This window comes from Archocentrus centrarchus, unplaced genomic scaffold, assembly GCF_007364275.1.
Source record: "Archocentrus centrarchus isolate MPI-CPG fArcCen1 unplaced genomic scaffold, fArcCen1 scaffold_24_ctg1, whole genome shotgun sequence".
In the NCBI taxonomy this organism is placed as follows: domain Eukaryota; kingdom Metazoa; phylum Chordata; class Actinopteri; order Cichliformes; family Cichlidae; genus Archocentrus; species Archocentrus centrarchus.
Window position 1 is genome coordinate 1,326,974 of NW_022060254.1, and position 19,140 is coordinate 1,346,113.

A 19,140-nucleotide genomic window follows, 5' to 3' on the forward strand; every position below is an offset into this window, starting at 1 on the left:
TTATTTGGTTTATTTACTTGTGCTCTTTCCTATTTTTTTCTCTCTCTCTCTATTCTCTTTTTTCCCCTCTCTCTTTCTCTCTCCCTTTTTCTTTTCTTTTTCCTAAGCCTGTCAGCTCTGGCAAAATTTGTCACACAGTATGCTGAAAATAACTCAAATAAAATAAAGGGTCACACACTAACAAGAGACGCCTATAGAGAACCTATAGAGCTCACCTTGAAATAGCAAATATGTTTGGCACAACAACGCATTCAGATCACAGTTCTGTTCGCAAGATCTGCCAGACATGACAGGCTTACAAAAAAAAAAAAGAACTGTTTTTGCAGAGCTCAAAGGACCAACAAAACTGTTTGGCAGGGATAGCAGCAATGCTCTGCCTCACCAGTGCATATTAGACTAAAAAAATATTCATTAAACAAAAAAAAAGTCATTTATAGAGCATACGCGCTTACGTACTTACCTCTGCTGTTTATATCTGCACCTGCGCTCTCAGCCTCAGGCCAATAAGATGAGGCCTTTGAAATTAGCTGCCATGGCTTTAGTAGTAAAGAGACACACAGAGGCCCACGAGTACAAACCTGTCAACACACAGAGCTAACAAGCACAGCCAGAGGTGTGTGAATCAACTCAATGCACTCCAAGTAACAGTAGATAATAAAAATGGATGTGACAGGGACTGGGGTAAAATCAAAACATGATAAAACAGGCTGCTGACCCTTTCCACCTAGTCCTTGAGTTTTAAACAACAACAACAAAAAGCATCTCAAACCACCGCAAGACAAATCTTAACAAATCCCCAGTGAAGCCCTCTGCCTCCAAAGAAAGGTCGCTCTTCAGTCAGGGGGGAGGTGAACTGCCGCAGAGGTCAGACCCACTAAATGAAAGTCTTTTGAAGCCGGGTGGGGGTTGTGCGTGTGGTCTTCATGCCTGCTGAGGCCGAGGTCAAACACTAGCATCCACAGACATGGCCAGAGGCTGATTTAGTTTGAGCGGTTACATAACATAGTTACAAAGGGCTACAGGATTTATCCCGTATTATTATTATTGAAACTTATAGCATGTAAGTGGTGATTCTCAATCAGCCCATAGCCAAGGGGTCAACAGAACGGTTTGCTATCATCACGTATCATTAAATAGTCCATATATACAAAAAACGCCCACTCATGTAAATATGCACTTTGTGTTCATTCTTCCACATTATCTTTTGGCCAAAGATGTGATGCTCGAAAACTGCAGAAAACTGCTAAACAGCAGCAAAAATCTGTCATCTATGTGCCAAGGTAAACTGAGAAAAGTCTCTCTCAGCTCCATAACACTGTTAACGTTAACCACACTGGTGAGGTGCCAGAAAAATAAAAATGACTCTAGAACTGACATTTGAACTGACACATGACACAAGCCACACATCCTTTAGCCTGTCATTTTTGAAAGGGCATCTGATGTGACATTTCTCTGTGACAGACAGAGTGGTACTGTCTAGCTGCAGCCGCATTAAATAGGCATTCATTAAATAGATGAAAAACACATGTATACACATATCTTTGACATGTGCAGCTGTCCCAACGAACACCCCTCACTCCACCCGCATCCTAGGGCAATGACCAGCATTTAACTGGACAATAATCTGTTTTTCTTAAATATGACATTAAATGAGGTGGCAGTCCTGCCAGAACTGACAGGATGAAATAGATCAACGTCTTGATCACACTGGATAATTATTTGGGATGCCAAAGGTGCTTTTAAGTCTTTAGAAAAAATTCATATCAATTCTCAGGTCAACTGCTACAAGTGCAATCCAAGTCTCAGATCTGCAGGAACAAGTCTTAAATCCAGCCAGTCATTCCAGGTATGTCCAGTGATTCAAGTTAAGCCAGTAAATTTAACTTTGTCACGTCACAAGTCTCAGACCTTTTTGAACAAGAGGGTCAGTCTGAATCATGATGTATATTTTCACACAGTTCAATCCTTTTAATGCAGTAGCCCACAACATCGTATTGTTGTTGCTGATGGCAGCACACATTTGATGTGAGCTGCAACATGAAAGCAGTGATCTGCCATCTTGGCACTATGTATGATCCAAACATGCTAACTCCCCAGGGGAATAATGCAGACTGCTGCAGTGTGTTACAGACCAACACCAAGTCTATTTGTATCTCCTTCCTCAGCCTGCTTCTTCACACTCGGCTGAATGGAAAACCTATCAATGTCCTTCCATCATTCCTACCCACTTATAATGAAGCTACTATATGTTACACCAAAATGCCCTGCAATACTGGCTGTCAAACCACATCAACAATCAGCTGATTTTATTTTTTAAATAAACTTGCAAATGCAGACTCCTATTACTGTTTTATTGTGGTTATTTTACTCAATCCCCCCCATAACAAATGTCTCTTTATGCAGAGTACTTACACATATATGGATATGCAAATAATCATAATTAAGTCTCAGACCTTCTCATGAAGAAAATGCAGAAACCAGCCATTGCTTTGTTGGCTGTACAATTTAATCACGTACAAAATGTTGCTGCAGCAATTCACCACAATAGCAGATCAACACAATGCCGAAGAAATGTAATCCAAATCCTCCAAATGCAAAGTGATGTAATTGTCTGTACAATTTAATGCCAGATCCCCATTACTGAGCATCTAGATCAGAATTTGAGATTAGCTTGTTATCATGTGTCATGTAGTGGTGAGCTTGTGAGATTTTCCTTGGAAAGCCAGATTATGGTTGGCAGTCACAAAGCAACTCATGATACAATGTCATCACGACATGCTGCCGTGTGAGTGGAGTCAAGATACATTCTGTGATGCTTAAATAATGAAATAACTGCAAAACAATCACACAATCTGTGCAAAAAGACAAGAAAAAAAACTGTAAAACATTAAAAAGCTGGATTTTTTAATTCCACTTTGTCAGTACGTGAATATCATCACTGTTTTTCCATTTTAATAATGTGTCACTAAACCAAGGGTGTCCAAACTTGCCCACGGGCTGCAAGTTTCGCGGACCACTTCCAGTCTGCGAATTGATGTCAAAAATAACATACAATCTGGCCCTTTAAATTACTTTTTTGACATTTTGCTTAAAGGCGAAATGTCAAAAAAGTAACTTAAAGGGTCAAATTGTATGTTATTTTTGACATCAATTCGTGGACCAGAAGTGGGCTGGGCCGGAAGCGGCCCGCAGGCCGCAAGTTTGGACACCCCTGCACTAAAGTTACTTTACCTCTGTACATTTGTCCATCTTCACTACAGCCTATGGTGACTTTATCAAGCTGAGGAGTCATCAAGTTAAGGACCCTGGAAAGCTTTGGAAAGCTAAATTATGAGGTGATCCAAGAGAACGTGTTCTCTGATGAAACGCCCTTTGAAGAGCACCAACCTGGTGTGACCTTATAAAGCTGCCATTATAAGTCAAAAAGAAGCTGAGTCTTTAGGGGTTTTGTCTGTTTTCTTTAGATTTTCTGCTGAGGCTGATGGATCACTCAAATAACCACACAGCCCACTACAATAACAGATACTGGTCATAGGTCAATAACTCCCCAACTGCATCACATTCTGCATAAACTGTGCCAATAATCAATGCGAACCGTCCAAAAAACAAGTAGAGCACAAGTAGAACAATTACTTACAGACAACTCACAACTTAAGCTAAATTCCAGCCACAATTTACAAACATGTTATATTTTCCCTCAAAATTAAAAAGAACACCTTCTTAGATAAAAACAGGAAAAAGAACACAAGTTAAATTTATAAGCAATAAAAAACTCTTGCACAGTTCACTACACTACTGTACACATTTTGCAATCTTGATCTGGTTGGACCATTAGCTATGATGGCTTCCATGTTCCTGCAAAACTAAAGCCTACGTTCAATGCAGTGAAATCTAGACTTTCCCATCCAGTTAAAATGACCTCTTCACTCTTACTTTAGATCAACACGAATCATGAAGGGGGCAAATACGTGCCTAATCTTGATGCAGATTCACAAAAAAGGCAATGAAAACAAGCCTGCATTTCTTATTTCAGAACTGGGTTTTTGCACTTGAATGTACACTCATCACGACTAATCGCTGTCTCCAACGTCGCCATGTTAAATTTTACTCGTGTTTAAGGGTGACGGAGAAAAACAAAGCACAGCTGAGCAATATCTCAGTCCATTTCTGTAGATGTTTGGTTTGCTGAATGTTTTGTAGTTAAAGGTGAATGTTCAGATTAGAGTTCCTCCAGTTAATGAGTGTTACATTCTGATTGTCCTCCTCAGCGCAATTACAAGCAATTATGATGCTGAGAAACAACAGCCTATAAATTTATCCCCACAGGGATTCAGCTATAAGTAGCCAAATCCTGTAAGGTGTGCCATTTTGGAGATTTTTTGTGGGACATCAGTAAATTACAATGTGGCTTTTTATGGTTGCAATAAAAAGCGATTTGAAGGGAGAATATGTATGATGAACAAAGTTGAAAAATATATAATACGTCTATGCACATAAGGTGCAAACAGGCCGGCATGCTCTTAATTTAGTGGTAATTCCTCTCTGGGTCCACAGATTTTTTGTGAAACAGTAGTGTTGCTTTATTCTTGTTAGCTTTTTTTAATCAAGCATATTGTAAAACCAGTTGAGATGCTCAATATCTGTATAATTGCACAGATTTTGAGCATGAAAGAGAATTTCTCCTCTAAGAATCTGGCACATAAAGCACATAAAACAGCTTGTTTCATTCTGGTGCTCTTCAGCATCATGGTTACTTACTGACACTCAAATCCTATGGCTTCCCCAAACACTTTGAATCATATGAACCAGAGAAGCCCCGATGATTCTACCCCAAAGTACCTAGGCATTACTAATGGATAGATCCTCTTATCAATAAGTTATTCTTGGCAGTCTTAAGTGAGATAGGTGATGCCACTTTAGAGTGAGTACTCCCACTCCAGTCAAGAGCCATGTCCCATTAAAAAAGACATACATAACCAATATAAAGTTAACCACTGACTGCCCAGGTCAGAATTTTGCTGTGTTGCATGCTTCTTTATTGTTGCAGTTACTACAAATGAAGGATTAATGAAGCATTAGTGACGCAGCTTTCCTAAACGCCATTGCCTCCACTTGGCTCAGTATTCATCTGGTATGGCAGCAGGAGTCTAAGCAGAGGCAGAATGAATGGTCACTTCCTATTCCGAACACATTATCTTCTATATCAGAGATACCATACTCAGATTTAGCATTGGGGAAAAAAAATATTTCTTAAGCACTTTGCAACAGTGGGAAAGAAAATCTCCTCCTCACTGTATGCTTCCTAAATCCAAACTGAGAGGTGGTTCCACAGAACAGGTCCCCCCACAGTAAAGGGGCCTGAAAGCTGAAGGCTCTGACTCCCATTCTACTTTTAAAAACTCTAGGAACCACAAGTAAGCCTGTAGTCTGAGAGTGAAGTGCTCTGTTAGTATAATAAGGTACTGTGAGGTCTTTAAGATATGATGGGGTTTGATTATTTAAGATTTTTTTATGTGAGGAGAAAGATTTTACATTCAATTCTGAATTTAACAGGAAGCCACTGAAGACGAACTGATATGCTCTCGCTTTCTAGTCCCTCTCTTGCTCTTACTCTTGCTGCAGCATTCTGGATCAACTGAAGGCTTTTCAGGGAGCTTTTAGAGTGACCTGATAATAATGAATTACAACAGTCCAGCCTAGAAGTAATTACTGGATGAACTAGCTTTCCAGCATCACTTTGAGACAGGATGTTTCTACTTTTAGCGTTATTGCACAAATGAATGAAGGCAGTCCTACATATTTGTTTAATGTGCACACTAAAGGGCATATCCTGATGAAAAATGACTCCAAGATTCCTCACAATGTAAGTGGAGGCTGAGATAATGCCATGTCTTGGTTAGATACCAAGTCTCTAAGATTTTTAGGACTGAGTACATTAAGCTTAGTTTTGTCTGAATTTAGAAGTAGGAAATTAGAGGTCATCCAGGCCCTTATGTCTTTAAGACATGTCTGTAGTTTAACTAATTAATTTGCATTATCTGGCAGGGTATCATCTTTACAGCAATGAAAATGTATGAATGTTTACTCTAAGGGAAGCATGTATAGTGTAAACAGAATTGGCCCTAGCACCAAACCCTGTGGAACCCCGTGACTAACGGGGCGAGGAAGACTTCCCATTTACATGCACATATTGGATTCTATCAGATAGATATGATTCAGTCCACTGAAGCACAGTTCTTTTAATACCGACAGTGTGCTCTATTCTCTGCAGTAAAATATTGTGGTCAGCGGTATTGAATGCTGCAGGATAAGCACAGAGATGAGTCCACTGTCAGAGGCAATAAGAAGATTATTTGCAACCTTCACTAGTGCTGTTTCTGTGCTATGATGCACTCTTCAAATAAACCGTTCCATTTCAAACGATCAGTTAATTGTTTGACAACTACTCTTTCAAGGATTTTTTTTTTTAAATAAACAGAAGGTTAGAAATCAGGCTGAAACTAACTAAGACAGCTGGAGCTTTTAAAATAATGGTGTAATCATCACCACCACCATAAAAGACTGTGGTACGTAGCCTGTTAATAAAGACAGATTAAACATATATAAAATGAAAGCATTAAATAATGGTGAAACGTCTTTGAGCAGTCTTGTAGGAATGGGGACTAAAAGGCACACTGATGGTTTAGAGGAAGGTAACACAGAAAAACTGATAAGACAGAAAATATGAGAGTGCAGTAGCAAAAATCCTTAAAAAAAACATCTAAATTAATTCATTTATATAGACATTAACAAAACATTTATTGCATAGTCCTGAATAATACTAAATGCTGGTTATGCCACAGTGAGTGGAACTGTCACTTTGCAGACAAAAAGCAGCGCTGGCAGTCAGAGAATATGCTGCCAGAGACTGAGATGTCATCTCAGATGTTTTCTTTTTGGCTGCGAGGCTCTTGGTTGCCATGGTGATGTCTGGGTGTCAACCTCAAAGACCATCTGTGTTGTTGTTTGCAATCCAAAAAAAAAAGGAAAAAGAGGCAGCATGGAGGGGTCAAATACACAGTCACACACATTCAACAGAGCAGGCTTAAAAACACATGCAAAATTTAAGAAATCAGTCAAAATGATGGCCTTCAGCACTTTACTACACCAACACACACAACTCACCAACTCTTCCCTTTTGCTGATGATGTGGAGCATTGGTCTGCTGGGCATTTTTGTACCAACACAGCACAAACACACATGCTTAATCTCAATCCTGGCAGTAGCCTAAACCTAATCCTAATTCTCCCTGTAACCCTTGGCTCAGCAATTGTGCAAGCCTCAAAATCTAGATGAAGAGTACAAAGAGTATATGTGAGGATTTCAAATCTGATTCATTTATCTCCCATTGAGATGCACCACAGTGCGAAGAGTCAGCGGATCAGCGGGACATGCTGGGTTCTTACGCTTTATCTTTGGAAGTTATTTCCGGACAAATCAGACCAGACAGCAGAGACGTAACTCAGTAATTGTTTCAAGCTGGTCAACAGCAGCTCTTATTAGAGTAGTCCTCTGATTAAAAATGACTTTTTATTTCTTCTACAGCAGTGACCAAGATCACTTCATTTATATACAGCAGTCTTCTGAGTTACAAGACAACAAATCTAAATCATTACTCGAGCCCAAAGAGTCTTCAGTGCTCACTATAGTGTAGAAGTGGTGGATGAATAAACAACATAATAATATTGTGAAAGGTGTATGTAAACATAATCTGAATGTGGTACTAAAAGAATGGCACGTAGGTGAACCTCTGCACACTAAACCTCTGTGACTCACCTGAGACACGATGACACTCATCATCTAATTCAAATCTCGAAAGAAAACAGTTTTTTTGAACTTTACTTAGAAGCAACTTCATGTGGTCATGCAAATAATTGCTGTCACTAGGAAAAAGTCAGTGCAGACGTTGTAGCAGCATCACATTGTAACTGCACTGTAAAGCTTTCTAGGGAGCAGTTCATGGTGGATGGCTGGGTGCACTGTAGACGGCATCTGACCTTTACAAAGCTGAGACTAAAGATTATTCTTATTATTGAGTATTCTTCTGAAAAATTATTTAATTGTAGTCAATAAAACATCACAAATAATACAGGACAACACTTTATTTATCCTAAAAGTTTGGAAATACTGTTTTACAGCAGCCAAAACATGAAAATAAAACTTAGGTCCACAAAAAAAATACATTATCACCAAACAAAATAGCTCAGAAAGGTGAAAATTATACTGAAGTAGGCACTCTATTGAAAAGCTTGATAAATCAAAATCCAAATATGATACAATAAGGAGTTTAAAATGAATATTGTGGTATTGTGTGGTATTGTGTTAGCATGGTATTGTGGTATGAGGTGAAAATGGTCCTAACAACACATCTTAGCTTCCAGGGTGATGTTATCAAGTGTCATATTTTGTCTGACCAGTGCACTAACACTTAAAAACCTGTTAACTGGCAGCACCAAAATCACCTGAAAAAAATACATAACACCCTCTGGTTATTATTGGCTCTGAACAAATTCATTTCATAGCCTATTAACTGGCCACGTCTTGGCCGAATGAGGTGTCAATCAAAATGGGAGGGACTAGCCTGCCATATAAAATGAACTACATACGTCCCGCGGACGAGACGTGGCCAGATAAGTGGTTACATATGGCAAGGAAGAAGCATAAAAATGCTTACATATCAAGTTTTGATTCAGCGGGTGTTTTGTATTTTTTTTTTCTTGAAAATGACTATAAACTGACAAAAACAAAGATTTTTTTTTTTTTTTAATGACTGCTTAATCATTGGACATTTGCAGATATTCCTCTTTCCATTGCATTTCTGACCAAACAAAACTAAACAAAAGCGATCTTTCCTCAAACCTTAACCAAGAGTAAGAAAGCTTATTCATGACTTTGGAAATGCACAAAATAAATCTTGACTTTAATAAAGTTTGCCTTATTCAAGGTTCAGGAACTCCTCTGGAAGCTCTGCTGGCTCAGTTCTACCTTTGGCAGATAAGAACATGCTCACTATTTGGCAAGAGACTATCAAAGAACCAGTTATGTGGGATTTGCAATGTTGTTTTGCTGTTTTAGATTGACAAAAGATCAAGGGGCCAAAATCATTGGTATTCATCGACTAGTTTTGGTGAAACTGAAAATCTGTGATGTATATAGTGTTTGCTGTAAAAAGGGGGCATTTTGACATTTTGCCCAAATGGTGGGTAGATCGTCTGCAGAAGCAGCTCAGGAAATTGGCTTTAATTACTTAACTGATCAACCATGAGTCACGGATGCCATTTATAGCCCTGCATCTGAGAGCTGGACCAATCTGAAGGGACTCCAAGGGAAAAAATTAATAGAGTAAATAAGATTTGCTTTGTTGCAGCAAATTCTCTTTAAAGGCATCATCAGTGATGTCCCGAACCCCAACCCCTAACACTAACCTTTTTTTTTTTTAGAGAAAAAGCAAAAAGGACTTTTTTTGGTTGAAATATAAATAGTTTGTGATGCACACGAGTTAGTATGTTTATTCTCTTTGTCCAACAATATGCATCATCACTGATAATGACTGCAGAGAGTTAAGGGGATTTTGCCATCATATTTTAGAATTTAATAAATCAGCAGCAACACTGTAAATGTAGGGTGTTGAGTGAGTCCCCTCCCATGCCTATTTTTTTCTGTAACACTTGGTCTCTATTGTCAGAGTTCCCCTGTTTTATGTTTTTGTTTACTTTGTGTTTGCCTGTGTGTGTATGTATATGTGTGTGTGTGTGTTTAGTATTACACATGCTTTTAAGTCTGTCTTGCTGACTTCAAGTTTTAAATAAATTTCTATACTGGATTTTTTACTCTGTGTCAGCATCAGTCATGCTGTCTCTAAAGTGCAAAACTGAAACCTGCTTTTCTAAAGTCTTCCTCACCTTGAAGAAAGTCGTACTGTACAACAAACAAGCATGGTGACAGTAGGTCTGTGTTTCACACCCCCTTTGGATCAGTGAGGGGGAGAGATTTAATTGAGGCAGTGCAAGATTAAAATGCTTAGGGCTTTCACCAAAGAGCCAAGAAGGCACTGTAATGATCCGAGGCTTTCTACCAGCCGAAAATATCAAAGTCAGCTGTGCATGTGTCCAAATATGATGGACTGCAATAGCAAACATAAGCAAAACACCTTACTTTAAATCAGCTCTCCTGCACACTATACAGCTCAGCTCCCGTGGGTCCCCATAAGGGTGTGTGCATGCGTGTGTGTGTGTGTGTGTGTGTTGCAGTGGGCCTATGTAAGCATGGGGGAGGGAGCATATCAATAATTCATCCATCGATCCTAAATGACCCCCTGCTGCCAAATGCTTTGCCTCTGCTTCCACCATCAATTTACATTTGTAGGTTCAGCATTACTGACGTGCTGCCGTATCCGATTCAGATTTAAATTTCCTATTTGTCTGTAGCAAAAATACACAGAAGCACAAATCCAGGAAAACATCATCTGCTCGGTTTCTTTAGCACCGTCACTGTTCACGCTGGTTTGAACTGCTTCTGAGCTCCAGCAACTCTAAGGAAAACTGAAACAGCTCATTTCCCAAAAGAGTGCACTGCGTTCATCACTGGCACACCTCATTGCAGTTAAGCAACAAGTCGTTCAACTAGATGGTTTAGAAATAAACAAGAAACAAGCGCACTTCCAGGGAGCAATCATTCCAAGAGTGATGAACGTGGTGCTTCACAAGGAGAGTACCTTGAATGAATCCATTTTTTTTTAATGGAGGAATCTTATCAATAATAACCTATGAGGTTGTTTTGAGCATGATCCTTTTCACTTTGCATTAGTGATGTGTTAGCTACAGACAGGCATTTCCTCAGGGATTTTTGATGCACTTGTTTCTGGCACCTATCAGCCCTTCCCCAACCCATTAGAGACAAGGACACACCCCGTGGCAGCAGACATCAGTGAAGAGAGGAACTGGTGTAATATTTTTGTTTTCTATGTTTATGGGGTTTTGTTGGGCCAGTTATGCGAGTGTTTGTTCGTTGAATGATGGTTGGTGTTTATTCAAGTTAACTAATTAAAAAAATATGGAACCATGTGGCAAATACGTTCAGTTTTCAGTTTTTTCAGGGCCAGGAAAGTGAACTGTGAAGCCACATGACTTCAACAGTGACACGATCAGCCACGAAATAAAAGGCTGATTGACTCACTATTTTGGGTTAAAGTCGCTCTTCTTTCGAGTCCCTTGAACCGACATAAACGCGATACACAAAAATAATAAGACTGGATTCTGTCTGTGTCCTCGCAGCCTCAGAAAAATTGCCATATATGAGGAAAGGATAGAACTAGAGTGAGACATACAGTAGAGAGTGAGGAAGTGGGAGGAGAAACTCCCAGCTGACACAAATATGAACACAGGCCAGTATGCTAATTTAGACACATTGAAAAACAGAGCTCATGTATGATGTTCTCTCGCTGCGCTGTTGAGGAAACATCTTTTATTTGCTCCTTCTATTAGAACAGATTAACCCTGCAGGAACAAGGTGGACGGCTGGGCATACAAAGAGTGTGACTTTTATACCAGACATCATATTTTTACATCATATATTTAGTCTGACAGTCAGTGTTGGCCTCTTTAACAATGTCCACAATTGTACTTTTAACCAGGATTTTATTATACTGTACGTACATTAAATACAGTATTGGCCACTATATGTGTATCAGCATGTTTGACAACATCCTCAGTCGATCAAACGTCAGTGTTGATTTGTTTTTGTTGTTTTTTTTTAACTTCGGTTTCACATTAAATTCAATATCCTTGAGACAAACAATTTAAGGATGTAAACAAAAGCAGTTCATGTTGGGTTTCATGAATACTGTCATAATTTTTCATGATTTTCTCACTTTATAAATCAATTTGAAAAGCAATAATAGAAATAAATGTTTAGCCTTTAACAATACATATGAATACATTTTGTAATCTTGTGCACTGTATATGACATCCCTTGATTTCATGCCTTTATGAGCACATAAGTCTGTATCGTCATGAAAAGCTGACATACTTCCAGGGTGATGGGTGTGTGCATCCTCATTGTACTGACTGAAGAAATTTAAAAACTAAAAAAGCATAATAACCTGTAACAAATGTAATAAACATAAATGAGGCTGACAGGATATCTAAAAACCTCCTGATAGATATCTGTGGACACCAAAATCCACAACAACAAGCACACAAAGAGCGAGCAGAGCGGTGCAGGGACCCACCCTGTCAGCATGTGAGAGGAGCCTCCTACTACTACTCACTACCTAGAGGTGTCCACAACAACAAAACATGAAGCGATGGAGAATATGAGAGGGAGGATACCGCTAATATGAATGAGCAGTTGAGGAGCAGCAGCAGAGATAAAGAGCTCCCACTGGGAGTCATATTACTCCACAGGAGAAGATGGAGTCAGAGATTGGATGGTTCTTTTCTTCTACACCTTTAACACCATCTGAACACTACAACATAAACAAACCCATCAAAACAAAAAAATTTATGTGGGGAGTGGAAAAAAATCACATACAGTCAGTCTGCTATCCACCTGCTTCAGCTCCACTTTCCTGCTTTCTTTCTTTTTCTTTTCTTTTTTTGGGGGGGGGGGTGGGGGGTGCTCCATCACACTTATCAGCTTCATCACACTCCACACTCCTCACACACTTTGTACCACGTGGCTCTCCATCTATTCATTTACCTTCTTGGGTCTCTTTCTCCTCTGTCCCAGTCCATTGAGGCGATCGCTGGGATCTAGCCTGTAGTGGGAGTGGTTGTCCTCACTCATCCCGTCCCCCTACAGCAGCCACCGTTCACTCTGGGTTATTCCTCCCCCCCCCCTTTCTATCTTTCTTCTTTCTATCCACTTTCGTCTCCTCTGTGAAATAAAGCGAGCTGACCTCTCTCCTCTCTGGTCCTCACTCTCTGGCTGTGTGGAGCACTAAGCCAGGCAGAGTATGAGGGGGAGGAGTGGTTGGGGAGAGGGAGAGGGAGGGGAGAAGAGGGAGGGAGCACAATGGTGTTGCTATGGCAGCAGCTGCCACCAGTGTTTATCTGGAAACCTCACTGGCAAACCAAAATAGTTGCCATACGCACACGCACGCACACTCACACGGGAGACCAGCTCGTGGTTTTTTTATTTTAATAACAATTACAATTCAGACCTGGGAGGTGAAAGAGCTCAAATATGGCAGTAACAGACTGAGTGAAGATATATTAATAATAATGATAATAATAATAATAACAAAAAAGCATTGAAGTGGAAAATGACAGTAGGAAGAGAAACACAAAACATGAATGAAAAGCCAAGAGTGTGTGGGTGGATTAGGGCACAAACTACACTCAGTCATTAGATAAAGATGGCATGTGTGCTAAATTAAATAGTGCTTGCACTAATTGATTAGTCAACTGAAAGAAAAACAAAGGCAACTATTTGGATGGAGTTTGCTGCTCTCACAAACATTCAATCCAAAATGATGTTAAGCAGAATGTTCCTTTATATCTGGAGCATTTTTGTTGACTGTTTGCTTGTAGTTGTATAAAAAGAAAAGCACAACTGTGTGTGTTATCCAGGTGTCTAAATGTAATCTGCTGCTTTACAGCCACAGATAAAAACCACTGATTGCTTGAATGAAAATCAATCCCCAAATTAAATGATGAAATTTCCATTAGTTGAAGGTAGCTATGGGTCAGTTTAATAAAGCCTGGAGATAAAATGATTGTGCTCATATTTTATGTCACATCACAAAAAAAAAAGCCCTGAAAACAACACACACAACATAAATTCACAAGGGGCTTATAATAAATAAATAAAAGAATGAATAAATAAACTAAACATCTGCGTTATAGTTGTGTAAAAGCCCGTCAACCCAATTAATCTATCAAACTACAGAAACAGAGATCCATAGCTTAAATATGTAGGGTCAAAAGGTGACAGTTTTTGGTAAAGTAAAATAGAGGACAAAATAGAGGACAGGGTGGATACACTGTATCAGTGGTTTGGTTTTCTGAAGCAAGACAGGGAAGACCAGCGAAGACACAACAAAACATTACCATCATTTCAACGTTTACCCTCCCACCACATGCATGGCAAGTGTACAGCAAGTTCTCCCTAATAGCTAATACTGGCTTTAGCATCCAAACTAGCTTACAAGCCTGTTGTTCAGTGTTAATAGACAGATGTAGCTTCCTGGACAGACAGAAGCCATCACAGAAGTGCCTTAAACCTGCATTTATTGTAATGACCATTCCTCTTAGTGGTGGCAGTGACTTCTCTGATTGCAAAAAAAACAAAACAACTATTGATCTATAGGAAAACTCATTTACTGACTTTGTTACATCAGTAAACACTTCCTGATGACATTTTGAGCTTGACTTCAGGTCATACTGAATAGAACAGTAAGCCCATTATGCAAAGGAATTAAACCTGTAACCTTTTATGTGTGTGTGTGTGCGTATGTGTGTGTATATGTATATACATGTATATCCATCCATCTTCTACCACTTATACTTTTCAGGGTTGCAGGGGCTAAGCCTATCCCAGCTGTCATAGGGTGAGAGGCAGGGTACACCTGTTCCGTTGTGATCTATTTAATCCCAAAGCATTAGTTCAGATAGTACTAAATTAAATATATATAATATCCTCCGTTTTATGTGACTTTCTATTGGAAGGCAGCTGTCTGAGTTTGGGACCCCGACAGCAGAAAAATTTGGAAATGAAAAATGTCATTTTTCAAACATATAAATAATTCTTGTTTGTATTATATCATGCATTTTCGTAGGCAAAGATACAACATAAAAATTCTTACAAAAAGAAAAGTGGGACAGAGCGATCGAGGGAGTACAAGGAACGTCTATGAAAAAGTAAAATACCAGTCTATAGACTTCAAAACCACGAGGAGCTGAGCTGTGAAATTTGGCATGTGCTCTTTATTCTTCAAAGATGTGCATGATTTTCATATTCTTGTACTCTTTTGCTGTATTTATCTGAAGTGGAGAGTAATCAGCATGGATGATGTCAGGCTGCTAATGCTATAATAATATATGCTAATGATATGCAGTGCTTTCTCATGGCTGACTGGCTTAGCCTAATCATGTGATCATATTATGCTGTGTGACTGGCTATACCTACTTGATCATTATTGACTGAAATCAAGAAAGTGGGGATTTCCCATATCTATAAATTGAACTAGGTCACTGAACAGATGGGAGAAGCTAGATAGTGAGAACCTGGGGAATCCCAAATTTCTAGCCAGTCTGTTTATAGATATTATATACATCACATAAATTTACATGCATCAGTTCTAGGCTGTAGCCTTATTGAGTAGCCTGCAATGCCAAATTCTGATTGGCTGAGCATCGCTGGTCAGGGATGACTCATGGTCATAAGTAGTACAGACTATGAATCATCATTGAGCAATATTAAAGCCGTACCTACTGCTCAGCAGTATTGTTCAAATGTAAACCACATGGCTGCATTATATTTTGTACATGGTTGTCTTATTATTATAGTGATGTTATACATAATGCATTGATATCAAGAATCAAGAATCAAGAATGCCTTTATTAGTCCCACAAATGGGGAAATTGCAGATTATGTAGTGGGGTGCATTATGTAGTAATATTTCTGTCCTCACATGAGTAAAGTATGATGTGAATACCTGGTAAGTATGCATTTAGTAATGGCCCGCCGGTAAATAGCGCTCCCACCACTTACACTACAAATCCCACTATGCACTGCAGCAGCTGCTGCGCCTGTTTTCCTGTGTTGCCAATGAAACGATCAATGGTCAGCGGATAAAAACATCGGTCAGCACTGGTCAATCTGACCAACCTGTGCACTGCCTGGATTGATTACAAGAAAGCCTATGATTCAATGCCTCATACATGAATCCTGGAATGCCTAAAACTAGCTGTATGCCAGGTGTGAATGAGACATTGATTCATTCATTCACACCACTAGGATCTACTGCAACAACATCAGAATGTCACTTGGACTGCAGTTGTATGGTAACAAAGAGAGGAAAGATAGTCAGAACTGAGGGGATTGGGCAACATTATAGACACTGAGGACAGCTATAAAGAGGCCATAAAGAGGCCGCCAGGAAAGCTGCAACTATCCTGCAGAGAGTAAAGCAAGTCCTGAGGAGTCAGCTGAATGGGAAGAACAAGATCCAGGCAATCAACACCTACGCCCTGCCCAGATAACCTGCTGGGATAATAAGCTGGCCAAAGAAAGAAACAGAAGCCACTAACATCAAGACAAGAAAGCTCCTTACCATGCATGAAGGGGTGTACATCAAATCCAGTACCCTGAGACTGTACGCTAAGAGGAAGGAAGGAGGCCGAGGACTAGTGAGTATCAGAGGAATTATTCTGGATGAAACAACAAAGATCCATGACTACATAAAATATTTCTACATCAATGAATAAAGATGGGTAAATGATTCATTTCCAAATATACTAACAGCTCTGCAGTAAATTTCAATAAAGCTATCCAGTTATGAAGCTTAACTTTAATCTCAGCCAAAATGATTTGCTCAGGAACAAATGAATCACTCAAATAAACCAAACTTCAACTGTTAGATATCATCTTAATGAATTATATGTGTTTAACTTCCACTGAGTGGTGAAAGTCAGTGGAGGTTTTGAAAATGATGTGCCGGTGTTCAGGCATTCTCTCTGGGTATAGTGAGTCTCGACTGCCTGAACAGACATCTCCAAAAACATCTGAGCACTTTTGAAATTAAGAAATATCTTGATAAATCGAGCATGTACTTCAGGTTTACACATCTACATTCTTGCCTAAAACCATCTTAAACATTTATTTTGCATTATATTTCATTTTCAATACAATTTCATTCTCCTATGCCATTCTTGCTTTCATTTGAAAATTTCCCACAACTGGCTTCAGCCTTCAATGAATCTTGGGATAGGGTAGACAACGAAGGATACACCTAACGTGCCCTTCAAATCTGGGGATAAGGGGGCTTCATTTGTGGACAGCCTTTGTTGCCTGGTTGTGACGTAATCAGCCTTAAAATATGGACTGAATTGGGACACACCCATTAAGTTTCAGTCCATCCAACACCACCAGTTTGCACCTCAGACTATCCAGGAGCTCAGTGATGTCCTGGTCCAGGTCTGAGAAGAGAGCTCACAGGACACCATCTGTTGTGTCATTAGGACCATGCCCCAATGTTTTCAGGCATGCATACAAGCATGTGGGGGCCATACAAACTACGGAGTAAATTTTTTGGCAATTTTGGCAAAATGGATGAGTCTGCCAGATCATTTTTTCAGGTTGATTTTTGATGTGGCATCATTTTGCTCCTCATACATGACCCAGTCTATATCAGGATAGATATCCAATGTGACTACAATGGGCTACAAGATCACCAGCAAGAAGCTTGGTCAAGAAGACACATGTACAGGCCACATGTACAGGCCTGTGTTAAGGTTGCCAGCAAACATCTAAATAATTCAGAGAAGACTTGTTAAAAAGCGCTGTGGTCATGTGAACCCAAAATTGAGCTCTTTGGCATCAACTTGACCCACCATGGTAGGAGGAAGAAAAATGTTGAGTAGGACCCAAAGAACACCCTCCCCACAGTCAAGGACGGAAGTGGAAATGTTATGCTTTGGGGCTGTTTTTCTGCTAAGGGTTACAGGACAACGTCACTGCATTGAGGGGCCAATGGATGGGGCCATGTACTGTAAAATCCTAGATGAGAAAGTCCTTCCCAGAACACTGAAGATGGGTCGCGGATGGGTGTTCCAACATGACAATGACCCAAAACATACCCCCAAGGCAATAAAGGAGTGGCTAAAGAAGAAGCACATTAAGGTCATGGAGCGGTCTAGCCAGTCTCCAGGCTTAAATCTTATAGTTGTGGAGATATACCTCCGATCTGTGGAGGGAGCTGAAGCTTTGAGTTGCCAAGAGGCAGCCAAGAATGTGTAAAGAGGAGTGGGGCAAAACTCCCTCCTGAGATGTGTGCAAACCTGGTGATCAACTACAAGAAACAGCTTACGCTGTGCTTGCCAACAGGACTTTCTCCACCAAGTACTAAGGCATGTTTTGTTTGGGGGATCAAATACTTATTTCACTCAATGACATGCAAATCAAGTTATAACTTTTATTTAATGTGTTTTTTTCTGGATTTTTGGTTGATGTTCTGTCTCTCTCCATTAATTAACCTACCATAAAAATTAGAGACTGGTCGTTTATTTGTAAGTGAGCCAACTTACAAATTCAGCAGGGGAGCAAATAAGTGTATAACTGTATACAATGAACAAACAAACTGAGTCACACAGTATTCAAAATTTCAGAAGCTGCTGGCACATCTTAACAGGTCACCACATGGAAACCCAACCAGAGTAAAATAGAGTAAAATGTGAGGCCTGTTAATCATTAGAAATCACTAAAAGAAAAGACAGTACATTCAAAGAAAATAACTGGGCCTTTTGTATAAACCACATCTGCGAGTGTGTTCCCTTGATGAAAGGATTTAAATGTGAGATGCCAAAGAATCCAAAGCAGAACCTTAAAGTATATCATTTCTATAATATGAGACAGGAGCCGCCGCGTTTGGATACCTTCCCTTTAGATTCCGTAAATGAACTGCTACAGACCCAGACGCACATAAATCCACACCGCCTCGTCAGTCTTTGTTGTCTGAAGGCAGCCAGGTCTTAAATCCATGTGTAACCGCACACCCCTCCCTCCCTTACGCGCGCACACACACACACAAACACACACACACACACAGCTTTATGCTCCATTGAAAAAACATTGATTGTCTGTATCTTAATGATGGCCTCCAGCTATGAGTTCCCAGTAACAGCAGGTCGTAGCAGCATCCCATTAATAGTGATGAAAAATGGAACTATAACCGCTTTTTCTCTACTGGAAGTTAATTAGGTGTGACCTGGAGCTTCACCTAATGCATTTTTCCAGCTGAACAACATCAGCCCAGTAATAGCCTCACCTGAAAGAGAAATGATACCAGGACCAAAAATGGTCTTTATAGTGGGCAAAAACTGATGCAGCATCTTGGATGCCGCATAATGTCAGTTTATGTTTGCTGAGTGTCACCAAACA

The 19,140-nt window shown here is 39.7% G+C and overlaps 1 protein-coding gene across 1 annotated transcript in view; it reads right to left on the minus strand.

Moving 5' to 3' along the window:
- Positions 1-12,923, minus strand: part of LOC115775710 (ankyrin-2-like) — a 152,277-nt gene extending 139,354 nt beyond the window's left edge. The window contains exon 1 of the mRNA XM_030723183.1: positions 12,739-12,923. Coding sequence (XP_030579043.1) covers positions 12,739-12,825 — 87 coding nt within the window. The 5' untranslated portion in view covers positions 12,826-12,923. The remainder of the gene's footprint in view (positions 1-12,738) is intronic.
- Positions 12,924-19,140: the final 6,217 nt, after the last annotated feature.